This window comes from Cervus elaphus, chromosome 17 (genome assembly GCF_910594005.1).
Source record: "Cervus elaphus chromosome 17, mCerEla1.1, whole genome shotgun sequence".
Classification (NCBI taxonomy): domain Eukaryota; kingdom Metazoa; phylum Chordata; class Mammalia; order Artiodactyla; family Cervidae; genus Cervus; species Cervus elaphus.
The window spans coordinates 7,551,697-7,566,953 of NC_057831.1; the positions used below are offsets into that span (position 1 = coordinate 7,551,697).

At 42.3% G+C, this 15,257-nt stretch overlaps 1 protein-coding gene across 1 annotated transcript; it reads left to right on the forward strand.

The window, feature by feature from the left end:
- The first annotated feature begins 6,599 nt into the window (after nucleotides 1-6,599).
- Nucleotides 6,600-14,105, forward strand: LOC122673611 (rho GTPase-activating protein 20-like). Its single transcript, XM_043871539.1, has 3 exons — nucleotides 6,600-6,827; nucleotides 8,022-8,160; nucleotides 13,609-14,105. The coding sequence occupies exons 1-3, from the start codon at nucleotides 6,735-6,737 to the stop codon at nucleotides 13,884-13,886; spliced, it is 510 nt and encodes a 169-aa protein (XP_043727474.1). The 5' UTR covers nucleotides 6,600-6,734; the 3' UTR covers nucleotides 13,887-14,105.
- Nucleotides 14,106-15,257: the final 1,152 nt, after the last annotated feature.

The following is a 15,257-nucleotide window of genomic DNA, read 5'->3' on the forward strand; positions in this document are numbered from 1 at the left end:
GGGTACTCAGAAAGCCAAACAGGAAATTGAACAGAGGGAGGAAACTTACTACAAAAGTAAATGATAACCAAATGCTGCTTGATTTGAACGTTAAATATGTTTGGCTTTTAAAATGAGATCTGATACCAGAATCCACTGATAATACTGAACATTAGGAAACCTGTATAGCTACAGGTTAAGTGCCTCATGACACAGGGCAAAGGGAATAGACAGCACTGTCTGGGGAACACTGTCACAGGGAGAATCAACCCTGAGTCTGATCCCGCCTCTAGGTTTAACTACTGGTTTGCAGAATATGGGGAAGAAGAACATGTTAACACTACAAGGAGGCAATTAGTCTGTTTCAGAATGTGGGGAATTCTATATAACAAATGGTTCAGTTTCTCTCTTTGAGCCACTGCAATGAACATGCTGCTGACTCTAAGGGGTGGAAATCAGGCTAAATAAGCTAAACTACTACTAGTGAAAATCTCTCTCCTATATTCGATTCAGACAAGAAGACAGTTAGCAAGAGTTCTGTCAAAACCTGGGCCTTTTGGTGTAGCTCCAGGACTCGCGAGGACAACCAACACCCACCTCTACCACCCACAAAGCCAAAACAGCTCTTTGGAGCTCCTCTTGAGGATGTATGTGATAACGACAGCCTGCCCACCCCAATTCTGGTAGGTCTTATTTTGGTTTTCTGTAACCCTCCTGAGGAGGGGAGTTCTGAGAGATCAAGTGTTCTCTTCCAAATCTACCCCCAAATGAAGAAGTCTGGCTTTGTCTGATAAGTTTCATAATATTACTTCAAAGAATAAGGTCTGATTTAGGTACTGCAGAGTTACAAGGCAAATACCAGATGAAAAGGTACTCTCATCCATTCCACTGATTTCAACAAAGACCCACCTATACTGGCTCAGGCCAGTTAAAATGGACTCTGTAAGGTAAGGGAGTCAGAGAAGGCGAGGTTGGGAGAAAGCATGAGACCAGCACTTGACAGGAACAGATCACCTTTAACAAGGCGAGAAGGGGCAGCAGTCAGAGGAGTGAGCTGCTGCACCACCCCAAGAAAAGAGTGAGCATCTACAGGCCTGTATGTGGAAAGCGACTGTCCTAAGGGGGCCTGTTCGCCAAGGTTGTTCAGAGCAGTTCTCTCTCACACAGCTGGGGCAAGGAATTTCGGAGACCGGCCAGAGGCTGGGACCAGCTGGGAGCTGGGCGTAATCAACCTAATGTCCATGTTTTTCTTCGGGTGACAGAGTTCTTTATTTTGCATAGAATGGTGGGGAGGACCTGGAGGGGAGTTTTAACTCCAGGCTATTTTGAGCTGTGTAACTTTCCTTCAGACTCTGTGTGTAAGAATCTCTGAGGGTCCACTTCATCCTCATATGGTCTCCTGGTCTCCTCCCTTGAAGTCGACACTCGTCTCAAGTCTCCTTCAGCTGAGTCTACTCCGCCTTATGACTCAAAATGTCTCACACGGATTTGATTTGTAACTCTAGTGTTTAAGCATAAAGTACTCATCTTCTGGCAAAAAATGAATCATTTGAGCCTGACAGAATGTGTCAAAAGAAAGCCACAGAGTTTGGACTGTGCTTTATCAAATTAGTGTATTGAACTGTAAGCATTAACACTTGTTCACTGTCCACTATCTCTCCAAGCACTACACTAGATGCAGGGAATTTTATGGTAGATATGAAGAAATTTGTCATCCAAGTTATGTGCTAGCACTACCCCAGACCTGTGTCTTTCACAGAAAATTTAGGGGGCAGCTATGATTATCATCACCCCCACTTCATAAATGAAAAACAAAAGAGCCTCACCCAAGTATGTGCTATGCCTAAAGTCACACAGTGGATAAGTAGCAGAACAGATTCCACATTCCTTGAAAAACCTGGCTCCAATATCTGTTATCTCTCTACTCTGCAGACAGCAGAGGATATTAAAATACAGAAAAAGGAACTAGAAAGGCTGATGAGAAAGAAATGTGATGGGAGAAGGAGGAGAGGCATATTGAGCCTGATTTTGAGGGGAAGGAATATAGGAAATAGGAATGAATGGGGTGGACAGTCCCTGAAAGGGGAATACACAAATGGAGCATGAATATGGCAAAACGATTTCCACACTTAGGGAAGAGCATCTATAACAGGGAATAATGAGAAAGGAGCGGTGAAGGAGGAGAGGGTGAATCTACAAAGGCCTCAAAGCAGAGACGTTTAACACGGTAAATTCACTAAAACGGAAAGTCTGATTACACAAGTGTTTAAACTGTTTCAGGGTATGAATGCCAAATCGATTGTTGGGTAGAAAATATATTTAGAGACACTGAAGAAAAAATTTCAAATTGACTTCGGTCCAGTTCTAGCACTGTACCCTCATACACCACAGCTCTGTCAAAAGAGGAGCAAGCTTGTGCTCTGGGCTTGTAGATATGAAACGTCCCATACTTTTCTTTTCTTTCCTTCCCTATAGGATATGCTTTCCTACATCAATCAAAACGGGCCGTTTACAGAAGGCATCTTCAGAAAATCAGGCAATATACAATCACGCAGGGCCCTAAAGGAGAAACTAAACTCTGGGGACAAAGTGAACTTGGATGATGAATCCATTCTTGTGGTAGCATCCACCTTAAAGGTAAGGAAAGTTTGAGCCTTATCCACATACAGAGGAAATCTGAAGCTGTATGACTGGTCCTTCATTATGACCGCCCAAGAAACATAAGAGGCGTAAGAGAGGAAGGATTTGAAAAAGTGAAAAACTTCACAAAGCCAAAATTGAAGGAAGGTACCCCAAAGATGATAAGCCCCACATATTAGATATTTTCCTTTTTCATTGCACATCTTGACTCCTGAACACTCCATGCAAAAGAATAATAATAAATTTCAAAATACACACTTACACATAGAGTGTTTACCAAAACAAGCTTCCTGCTTTTGATGACTTCCTCATCATCTTTTAACGAAGGCAGCATTTCCAAAATAAAATTTACATTAAGCTTCTGGAAATAGTTAACAGAAGTAACTTCCCAAGGGGCTCAGACAGTAAAGAATCCGCCTGCAATTTGGGAAACCTGGGTTCGATTCCTGGGTTGGAAGAATCCCTGGAAAAGGGACTGGCATACCGACTCCAGTATTTTTGTCTGGAGAATCCCATGGACGGAGGAGTCCGGCAGGCTATATAGTCCATGGGGTGGCACAGAGTCAGACACGGCTGAAGCAACTCAGCATGGATGCAAGACAGATGGTTACTTACTGTGGTAAACTCGTGTGTGTGTGTGTGTGTGTGTGTGTGTGTGTGTGTGTGTTAGTTGCCTAGTCGCGTCCGACTCTCTGTGATCCCATGGACTGTAGCCCACCAGGCCCCTTGGTCCATGGGATTCTCCAGGCAAGAATACTAGAGTGGGCTGCCATGCCCTTCTCCAGGAGATCTTCCTGATTCAGGGATCGAACCTGCACCCCTTGCATCTCCTGCATTGGAAGGCAGGTTCTTTATCACTAGCACCACCTGGGAAGCCCATTTGTCTTACAGGGAATCAAAAAACGCTTAGTGAGGCCACCAAATCCACTGATCATTTCACCATCCTTCCTTCCCCTGTCTCTCAATGCCTTTTACTTTAAAATTAGTGTAGGGATGACTCCACCATTTGTTCCTCCTTTGATCTCTCTTACCATCTTCCACACCGTTTGTTAATATTTGTATGTTTAACCCACCACCCAAGGTTACAGATACATGGTAACCAGTTTTTATTACATGCCTCATCTTATAAATCTTATTTTTAAAGTGAGTGCAACAGTCAAAATCAGTTTGGAATTTTGAAAATTCAATAGATTCATACAAAAAATAGACTGAGTTTGAAATGATACAGCTAACTCACAAGTGTATAGTTAAATTTCTACCAGGGCAGCTAAATCACAAGTGTATAGTTAAATTTCTACCAGGGCAATAATAGAACAGGAAAAAAATTTAATCAATTCATCTTGATACCTGTTAGCAGCTATGAACAAAGATATATTGATGTAGTAATAACTACAGACAGGTTATTAAAATTACATTAGAAACTAAATATATGGTCTTTCCTTGTGCCCTATTAATGTTCGATTGTATGATAACAGCAACAGTGCAGATACCACTTAGAGCTGACCCCTACTGCACGTGCACCATAATAACACACACTAGGTGTGCAAACAGCAAGTAGAGTGCTACCCTCTGTAAGGTGCACCCTGGGGACTGATTTGAGTTCTGAGCAAGATTTACTAGGCTCTTGCCTATTTCCATGCTCTAAGCACAGACTAGTAAGAGGGTGGCTACTTATGGGTACAGGTCTTACACAATCCCAAAGTGTTCTTTTCCTAAAGTTGATTGATCTTGGTGGGGAATCAAACTTTGCAACCTCAGCCTTGATAATACCATATGTCAAAGCCACCACAGAGTTGGTCTAAATCAGAAATGAATACATAGACAGAACCACCTTGAGTTTTCCACTAAACTGTCTATAAACAGAGATCCAATAGCAAATACCCACAGCATATTCTGCATGAGTCATGTCCTGGCTTAACCATACTCAGTCTCACCAATCGATTCTACAGCACAGGGTCCAGGAGAGAGAAGAGACACACTCTCCAAGTGCATGTAGTTTGGTACACAAGGCAAAGGCCTGCTGCATACTCCCAGACTCCCAGAAGCCAAAGCCAGCTGAGGTGGTTGAATGGCATCAACAACTCAATGGACATGAATTTGAGCAAGACCCAGGTGTTGGTGATGGACAGGAAAGCCTGGTGTGCTGCAGTCCATGGGGTCCCAAAGAGTAGGACACGACTGAACGACTGAACGGAAATGGAGTGCTTCCTCCTTCCAAATGTACTGTGGGCACTCCATAAAAAGCATAGTGAAAACCTAATGACCATGATTGGGTACTGTATACCAATTACAAGAAAAAGTATGAGAGGACTGCGACTTTGTACATTATCTTTGTACTCTGTCCTCAGTACTCAAAAGAGTGCCTGGCACAAACAGCAGCTCAATAAGTACTGAAACAAGTGAACATGGACTGGATTATAATCACGACAGTTGCCCAGAAACACTGCCTGAACAAGATACTATTAAGAGAAGTCAGGCTCTATATTAACACCAGTGGAAGCAAGTTGTGCCTTTGAAACTGGCAAGGCAATACAATCATTTCCCCTCAGTCTTGCACAACAGTTTACAACTTCAACTATTTTAATAGGCCCCATTCTATGATACTAAGACTTGTTCATTAGTGATGAACTTTCCAGGCCTCCACTTAGGAAGCTTACATTTGCATTTTCTATCCCACAGGTGTGAACTTGCAATGTATCTAAATTCTCAGTTTCCTCTTTGGGGAGGATATATTCCATTCAGAGAGTTGTAAGGGTAACATGTTGTTTACCCTTTGGGGCTTTTGATTTATTTCTAACACCTGCTGCTTAAAAGTCTGTAGGACTGAACTTTTATATGGTTTAAAAAAAAAAAAAAGATTGAAGCTATTATGAGACTAGCTTTTCCCCAAAGAGCACATATACCTCAAGTCTTCTCTTAATATGTGTATAAGAGCATGTAGGGGTGTACTTTTGTTTGTTTTATTTCAGAACTTCTCTTTCTTGAATTCAGAGCAAGCACTGTGTCTTAAGTAAACAAACAAAATGGGTATGTGCCTTTCTTTTCAAGAAACTAATAGGATTTAGGATGAGTTATCACCAGACCTTGCCAGTTTGTACGAATGTGCTAACATGAACACAAAGAGTAAGTTCCAGGTGATAGAAGGAGCTTTAGCTTCATTCTCACTACAGCCCAAACTCTACTTTTATGCGTCTAATTTTAGTTGGGGAAAATCCAACCAGTACTTCTGGATGTGCAAGGCTGTGGAGAATCACAGCCAAGCTCTGTGTGAATCAGTCTGCGTGGCTATGAAGGAACCACGGACTGAACTGAATTTGTCAACTAAATATTTTCTTTGCAACTTCTCCATTGAATTTATCATAAGACTAATATATATTTTTTGATCTATCTAAGGATTTTCTTCAAAATATTCCAGGAAGCATATTTTCAGCCACTCTCTATGATAAATGGCTTGATGTTATTGATCAAGGTAATGAGGAGGAGAAAATAACTGCGACCCAGAGGTAATGATGCAATTTTCTCAACTCTGAGAAAATACAACCAACATACTCTTAGGAAAATATCAGCTTATGGTTACAGCTGTGTCCACTAAAATAATGACCAGTATCAAAAGGTTTCACTTGATCATACCCCTGGAAGCCAGTTTGAAAAGAGATGCACGCCTTATTGGTGACATTGTAATTGGTGTTTTTCTGCTAATCTTATTAATATGGAATGCTTGACCATTTTACACCTTCTGAATACACGAAATCGTTGGAGATGAAATCCATTGGTCTAAAAAGAGATGATAAAGAACCAATCTGCCAGCGGTATGATCTTAAATACAAACACATAACTAACCAGAGCAGTTCTTACCTGGCTCAGGAATTAAACTCGGTGAAACATTTTTGTGTGCATTCATGCCTGGAACTGTGAGAATGGACTGTGGACATGGTATAAAAAGAAGTATTTTGTTCTCTGTATTTCCACTTACTGAGCAAAATGACTCGCTTTATTGATAAGTGCCTTTTTCTGTCATTAGGCTTCTAGACCAGCTGCCAAGAGCCAATGTAGTTTTTCTGCGATACCTTTTTGGAGTGTTACACAACATTGAGCAACATTCCTCATCCAATCAGATGACAGCTTATATTTTATCAGTGTGTATGACCACAAGCATTCTTGGTCTGCTTAATTCTGGCAGCACAGCATTCGAAAACTTCACCAAGAAGGTAATGAGAGCTCTCATTTTTATGCCTTGCAGGGCAGAGTCCCCATTTTGAACCTGAAGTCTGTGGTATTAACTCTGGTGAACCAGATGTTTAAAGTGCACTTTTTAATTACACTGCCTTGGACTGCAGAGGCCTGCTCTGGTTGGGCATGGGAAGGTGTGTTGCAACTGAGAACAGTCGAGTCACTTCTCCTTTGCCATCCAAGAGATTAAACAATAGAGAGATAAGAGTAGGATGGTATGATAGAGAAGACCCTGGCTTTGGAGTCTGAGAACCAAGATTCAACTCTCAGCCTAATCACTGAGGGGTGTACAAACCTCCAAACTATGATTTCATCATTACACAATGATGACAACACCCAATACATCTGGTCAGTCTCGGCACATCTTAGGCGGCCTGGGCAATATGAGCACCCAAGGTTCCACACATACCGGCCTCACTCTGCCAGTTCTGGCTCATTCAGGAAAATACTTGGCTTCTATTGTGTCTCTGCTAGAGGATGAGGAGGCTAGTAAAATATTTCAGAACATCCTGACAGAGCCACAACATGCCTAAGAAGATCACAGCTCTTTTCCAAGCTCCCCTGGACAGCAAGTGTGAGGCAAGGCAATGCAGTTAGACAGACAGACATGTTGTCTCTCCAGATGCTTTCTTCCGTCACAAACCCTGCCACCCTACACGTAAACCTCTGCTACCCAAGTTTCAGATAGTTCTTCACTGAAGTGAATTTCAAAATTTGTGTTGCATTTGATGCTTTATCAAGTTTAATGAGATGCTATATATAAATTCTATCTCAAGAAAACTAGAAAAAAGTTCAATAAAAATAAATAAAACTTAATAAGAAAATATAGATTTTTGTCCCAAACATCCTATGTAGGCTACTTAAAAATCATCCTAGTGTTAAGCATGTAGCAATAATTACAAAATTTTAGCTATCAGACTAGGCCACATATTATAACTTTAGTCCACCGACGAAAAGAATTTTAAAATTTGTGTCCAAAGTACTCTTGAAAGGATTAGTTATTTCTTAGAAAAAGCTGATGCATATATAATATATATATATTTTTTAAATCAAGTGAATTTTTCTGACTTCTTTTGCATTTTTTGTGAGAGCCAAGATTCATGTCTGAAATGTGATTTACTATTAGGCCATATGTACAGTAATACCCCATTTTTTGCCCCTCTGTGTTACAGATTTCTTTCATACAATTTCTCATTGAAAACTGTCTCAAGATATTTGGAGAAGATATCACGTCTCTCTTTGGACCGAAGTCAGTGAGTTGTGATAACAGTGATAGCACTGACATCACTGATAACAGTGAGAAGGTTGCAGGTACGTGAATAATGTAACTGGCTTTGATGCAAAAGACAGCAAGGCTGCCAGGGTCAATGGGAGATCTTGGAGTCCAAAGCACATTCTAAGGGCAGTAATTTCCATCCGCTCCAAGACATGGGAAGTTTCCCACTTGTGAGATCAAAGAAAGGATAAGACTGTTCTGATTTCAAGAAGCTACTAATACAGCTTTAGAAGACATCATGGTTCAGTTCAGTTCAGTTGCTCAGTCGAGTCCGACTCTTGATGATCCCAAGGACTGCACTGACCCCAACTCCTTGGGGTCAAGGGCTGCAGCGTGCCAGGCCTCCCTGTCCATCACCAACTCCCGGAGCTTACTTAAACTCATGTCCATCGAATCAGTGATGCCATCCAACCATCTCACCCTCTCTGGTCCCCTTCTCCTCCTGCCTTCAATCTTTCCCAGCATCAGGGATTTTTCCAATGAGTTAGTTCTTTGCATCAGGTGGCCAAAGTATTGGAGTTTCGGCTTCAGCATCAGTCCTTCCAATGAACACCCAGGACTGATCTCCTTTAGGATGGACTGGTTGGATCTCCTTGCAGTCCAAGGGACTCTCAAGAGTCTTCTCCAACACCACAGTCGAAAAGCATCAATTTTTCAGCACTCAGCTTTCTTCACAGTACAACTCTCACATCCATACATGACCACTGGAAAACCATAGCCTTGACCAGACGGACCTTTGTTGGCAAGGTAATGTCTCTGCTTTTTAATGTGCTATCTAGGTTGGTCATAACTTTCCTTCCAAGGAGTAAGCGTCTTTTAATTTCATGGCTGCAGTTACCACCCGAAGTGATTTTGGAGCCCCAAAAAATAAAGTATGACACTGTTTCCACTGTCTCCCCACCTATTTCCCATGAGGTGATGGGACCAGATGCCATGATCTTAGTTTTCTGAATGTTGAGCTTTAAGCCAACTTTTTCACTCTCCTCTTTCACTTTCATCAAGCGGCTTTTTAGTTCCTCTTCACCCTCTGCCATAAGGGTGGTGTCATCTGCATATCTGAGGTTATTGATATTTCTCCTGGCAATCTTGATTCCAGCTTGTGCTTCTTCCAGCCCAGCGTTTCTCATGATGTACTCTGCATATAAGTTAAATAAGCAGGGTGACAATGTACAGCCTTGACGTACTCCTTTTCCTATTTGGAACCAGTCAGTTGTTCCGTGTCTATTTCTAACTGTTGCTTCCTGACCTGCATACAGGTTTCTCAAGGGGCAGGTCAGGTGGTCTGGTATTCCCATCTCCTTCAGAATTTTCCACAGTTTATTCGAGCGTGATCCACACGCTCGAAGGCTTTGGCATAGTCAATAAAGCAGAAATAGATGTTTTTCTGGAACTCTCTTGCTTTTTCGATGATCCAGTGGATACTGGCAATTTGATCTCTGGTTCCTCTGCCTTTTCAAAACCAGCTTGGATATCTGGAAGTTCTCAGCTCACATATTGCTGAAGCCTGTCTTGGAGAATTTTGAGCATTACTTTACTAGCATGTGAGATGAGTGCAATTGTGCGGTAGTTTGAGCCTTCTTTGGGATTGCCTTTCTTAGGGATTGGAGTGAAAACTGACCTTTTCCAGTCCTGTGGCCCCTGCTGAGTTTTCCAAATTTGTTGACATATTGAGTGCAGCACTTTCACAGCATCATCTTTCAGGATTTGAAATAGCTCAACTGGAATTCCATCACATCCACTAGCTCGGTTCGAAGTGATGCTTTCTAAGGCCCACTTGACTTCACATTCCAGGATGTCTGGCTCTACGTGAGTGATCACACCATTGTGATTATCTGGGTCATGAAGGTCTTCTTTGTGCAGTTCTTCTGTGTATTCTTGCCACCTCTTCTTAATATCTTCTGCTTCTGTTAGGTCCATACCATTTCTGTCCTTTCTTGAACCCATCTTTGCATGTAATGTTCCCCTGGTATCTCTACTTTTCTTGAAGAGATCTCTAGTCTTTCCCATTCTGTGGTTTTCCTCTATTTCTTTGCATTGATCGCTGAGGAAGGCTTTCTTCTCTCTCCTGGCTATTCTTTGGAACTCTGCATTCAATTGGGAATATCTTTCCTTTTCTCTTCTCTTCTTTTCACAGCTATTTGTCAGGCCTCCTCAGACAACCATTTTGCCTTTTTGCATTTCTTTTCCATGGGGATGCTCTTGATCCCTGTCTCCTGTACAATGTCACGAACTTCCGTTCATAGTTCATCAGGCTCTCTGTCTATCAGATTTAGTCCCTTAAATCTATTTCTCACTTCCACTCTATAGTCATCATGGATTTGATTTAGGTCATACCTGAATGGTCTAGTGGTCTTCCCCGCTTTCTTCTGTTGAAGTCTGCATTTGGCAATAAGGAGTTCATGATCTGAGCCACAGTCAGCTCCTGGTCTTGTTTTTGCTGACTGTATAGAGCTTCTCCATCTTTGGCTGCAAAGAATATAATCAATCTGATTTCGGTGTTGACCATCTGGTGATGTCCATGTGTATGTGGTGATGTCTGGCAAAGTCTTTGGTTAGGGCTTTTCTCGGGACAGTTCTCTTTCTCTCTCTCTCTGGCTATCCCACAGTCCGGGTTGCTATCTCACATTAGCTCCCTCAGATTGCCCTCGGGGCATTCAGGCCCGGTCCTTACTCTAAGCAATGCAGCCCATGCCTCCCGGTTCAGCCCCCACTTGCTGGTGGTGGATGCCAGCGTCTGGGCTACTTTTCTGCTGGGAGTTGCCGTTAGGCACATAATCTGTGGGTTTTATTTATTTATATATTTACTTTTCCTCCCGGTTATGTTGTCCTCTGAGATTCCAAAACTCCCCACAGACCCGCTATGAGAGTGTTTCCTGGTGTTTGGAAACTTCTGCTCTTTTAAGACTCCCTTCCCAGGACGGATCTCTGTCCCTGCCTCTTTTGTCTCCCTTTTTATCTTTTATATTTTGTCCTACCTCCTCTCAAAAACAATGGGCTGCCTTTCTGGGTGCCTGATGTCCTCTGCCAGCATTCAGAAGTTGTTTCGTGGAATTTGCTCAGCGTTCAAATGTTCTTCGGATGAATTTGTGAGGGACAAAGTGGTCTCCCCGTCCTATTCCTCTGCAATCGTAGGACCACCCCTGAGACTTGAACTCTCGAGTCTATCTCCACAGCAAGCTCACTTTCCATTCTGCTTCAGAGCCAGGCTGTGAATGGAACTGGACTAAATATTTATGTGTTTGTTTTTTTTGTTTAAATCTTTCCTCTCATTATCCCTGCTACCCTGCTACCATTCCAATATTGTCCCATTTATATTTCTTCCTCTGAATAAAATGTCTCACTAACTTAAGAAGTATTGGGGCCAGAAGAGAATTTCTACTTAAAGTATTTTTATTCTCATAATTGTTATTCTATACCCACAAAGTTTCAACATTTCACTTTTTAACATTCAAACCCTAATTTGACCATGAGGAAACACTAACCTAAATCTTGTTAGGATTGTTTAAAAAAGATGAGGTTATAAAGTTAACCTGTTTACCAGTCCCTGGCAACCCACTCCAGTATTATTATCCGGGAAATCCCGTAGACAGGAGCCTGATAGACGACAGTCCACAGCGTTGCAAGAGTTGGACACGACTGAACAACTGAGCACCATACTTTTCGTGGCTACAGTATGTACGTTTATTGGTCACAGAGCCAACAAGAACTCTAACACCAACCAATGAGGATTACGAAAGGGCCATCTAGGCCTGAAAATAAAAGTATAGGGCTTAATGTCTATTTTGCTTTCCATCTATGCTCATAGGGTAGCTGGACGTATAGCTTTGTAGCAACTGATGGAGCGTTCTTCCTGAGCATTCTTATTAAAGCTGAATAATGAATGAATACATTTGGAATCCATGAATACCTTTGGGTGGTTTTAGAAATAATATAATCAGGTTAAGAGCAGGGAAACCAGGATGCATAAAGCAACTCAACCCATATAAACATGTATCCTTTTAACATTTGTACATATAAATTAGGAGAATCTCTTCCTGAATTTAGGAATGCATTTGCTTTCTTCATCATCTCCTTTTAAAATGATGGCGGTATGATGTCAAGGCAGGAAGAGCCTAAGGCAAAGTGATGACATTCCTTCAGGAATGCACACCTTCTGGAGGCTGCAAAATCAAATGGAGAATGGAGGTGGGGTCTGCTTGTGGGGGAGCTGACTGATGTCTAGGCTGCCTTAGGCCCTTTGAAGGAGGGAAATTACCTTTATTAAGGCTGCTATGTGACATGTCTTGCACGGAGTAGTACATTATGTTATGTAGTCCAGCGAGGTGTAAGTAGCATCATTTATGTTAAGTTGGAGCAAACTGAAGCTCAAAGAGCTTCAGGTAACTTATCCCATTAGGAGGCAGAATGGGAGCCTTCTGGTTCTCTCACCCGGCACCACAAGTGGCTCACCCACTTGAATGGACATGGTGATGCACTCACTATGTCTCAGAAAAGCCAAGTGGATGGGCATTTTAAAACATGTGGTTACATTCTTCTGTTTATTTTTCTACAACTTGGCTCCTCTATTGACTTCTGTAGCTGGCTATTTAAGCAGGTTATTTAAGGAAATATTAAGCAGGTTTATTGAGCAAATATCAGGAAAACATTTATAGCTGGGCACGAGAAACTTTGAACTCAATTTTTCATTGCTGATCACTCTTTCTTGGAAAAGCCCTTCATTGCATTCCTTTGACAGGGGCTGTTGGTAGTTAAAATTCATCTTTGGGTTAGCTGAGGAAGGTGTTACAGAAAAATGGCCACCTGTAATCTTCCCACATAGTCTGCGTTTAATGACTACTTCCCAAGGACCGTGCGGGCAGGAAGTCATCCTTGGAGCTGACTGAGGGGTGTGGCCTCCCAGAGAAGAGGTCCAGAGGCTGACTGAAACGCAGGGTCAGGCAGGATGTCTCATGAAAGGCGATTCTTTTCATGAGAGAAAATTGGGCATGACTGGGTACTCAGAAAGCCAAACAGGAAATTGAACAGAGGGAGGAAACTTACTACAAAAGTAAATGATAACCAAATGCTGCTTGATTTGAACGTTAAATATGTTTGGCTTTTAAAATGAGATCTGATACCAGAATCCACTGATAATACTGAACATTAGGAAACCTGTATAGCTACAGGTTAAGTGCCTCATGACACAGGGCAAAGGGAATAGACAGCACTGTCTGGGGAACACTGTCACAGGGAGAATCAACCCTGAGTCTGATCCCGCCTCTAGGTTTAACTACTGGTTTGCAGAATATGGGGAAGAAGAACATGTTAACACTACAAGGAGGCAATTAGTCTGTTTCAGAATGTGGGGAATTCTATATAACAAATGGTTCAGTTTCTCTCTTTGAGCCACTGCAATGAACATGCTGCTGACTCTAAGGGGTGGAAATCAGGCTAAATAAGCTAAACTACTACTAGTGAAAATCTCTCTCCTATATTCGATTCAGACAAGAAGACAGTTAGCAAGAGTTCTGTCAAAACCTGGGCCTTTTGGTGTAGCTCCAGGACTCGCGAGGACAACCAACACCCACCTCTACCACCCACAAAGCCAAAACAGCTCTTTGGAGCTCCTCTTGAGGATGTATGTGATAACGACAGCCTGCCCACCCCAATTCTGGTAGGTCTTATTTTGGTTTTCTGTAACCCTCCTGAGGAGGGGAGTTCTGAGAGATCAAGTGTTCTCTTCCAAATCTACCCCCAAATGAAGAAGTCTGGCTTTGTCTGATAAGTTTCATAATATTACTTCAAAGAATAAGGTCTGATTTAGGTACTGCAGAGTTACAAGGCAAATACCAGATGAAAAGGTACTCTCATCCATTCCACTGATTTCAACAAAGACCCACCTATACTGGCTCAGGCCAGTTAAAATGGACTCTGTAAGGTAAGGGAGTCAGAGAAGGCGAGGTTGGGAGAAAGCATGAGACCAGCACTTGACAGGAACAGATCACCTTTAACAAGGCGAGAAGGGGCAGCAGTCAGAGGAGTGAGCTGCTGCACCACCCCAAGAGAAGAGTGAGCATCTACAGGCCTGTATGTGGAAAGCGACTGTCCTAAGGGGGCCTGTTCGCCAAGGTTGTTCAGAGCAGTTCTCTCTCACACAGCTGGGGCAAGGAATTTCGGAGACCGGCCAGAGGCTGGGACCAGCTGGGAGCTGGGCGTAATCAACCTAATGTCCATGTTTTTCTTCGGGTGACAGAGTTCTTTATTTTGCATAGAATGGTGGGGAGGACCTGGAGGGGAGTTTTAACTCCAGGCTATTTTGAGCTGTGTAACTTTCCTTCAGACTCTGTGTGTAAGAATCTCTGAGGGTCCACTTCATCCTCATATGGTCTCCTGGTCTCCTCCCTTGAAGTCGACACTCGTCTCAAGTCTCCTTCAGCTGAGTCTACTCCGCCTTATGACTCAAAATGTCTCACACGGATTTGATTTGTAACTCAAGTGTTTAAGCATAAAGTACTCATCTTCTGGCAAAAAATGAATCATTTGAGCCTGACAGAATGTGTCAAAAGAAAGCCACAGAGTTTGGACTGTGCTTTATCAAATTAGTGTATTGAACTGTAAGCATTAACACTTGTTCACTGTCCACTATCTCTCCAAGCACTACACTAGATGCAGGGAATTTTATGGTAGATATGAAGAAATTTGTCATCCAAGTTATGTGCTAGCACTACCCCAGACCTGTGTCTTTCACAGAAAATTTAGGGGGCAGCTATGATTATCATCACCCCCACTTCATAAATGAAAAACAAAAGAGCCTCACCCAAGTATGTGCTATGCCTAAAGTCACACAGTGGATAAGTAGCAGAACAGATTCCACATTCCTTGAAAAACCTGGCTCCAATATCTGTTATCTCTCTACTCTGCAGACAGCAGAGGATATTAAAATACAGAAAAAGGAACTAGAAAGGCTGATGAGAAAGAAATGTGATGGGAGAAGGAGGAGAGGCATATTGAGCCTGATTTTGAGGGGAAGGAATATAGGAAATAGGAATGAATGGGGTGGACAGTCCCTGAAAGGGGAATACACAAATGGAGCATGAATATGGTAAAACGATTTCCACACTTAGGGAAGAGCATCTATAACAGGGAATAATGA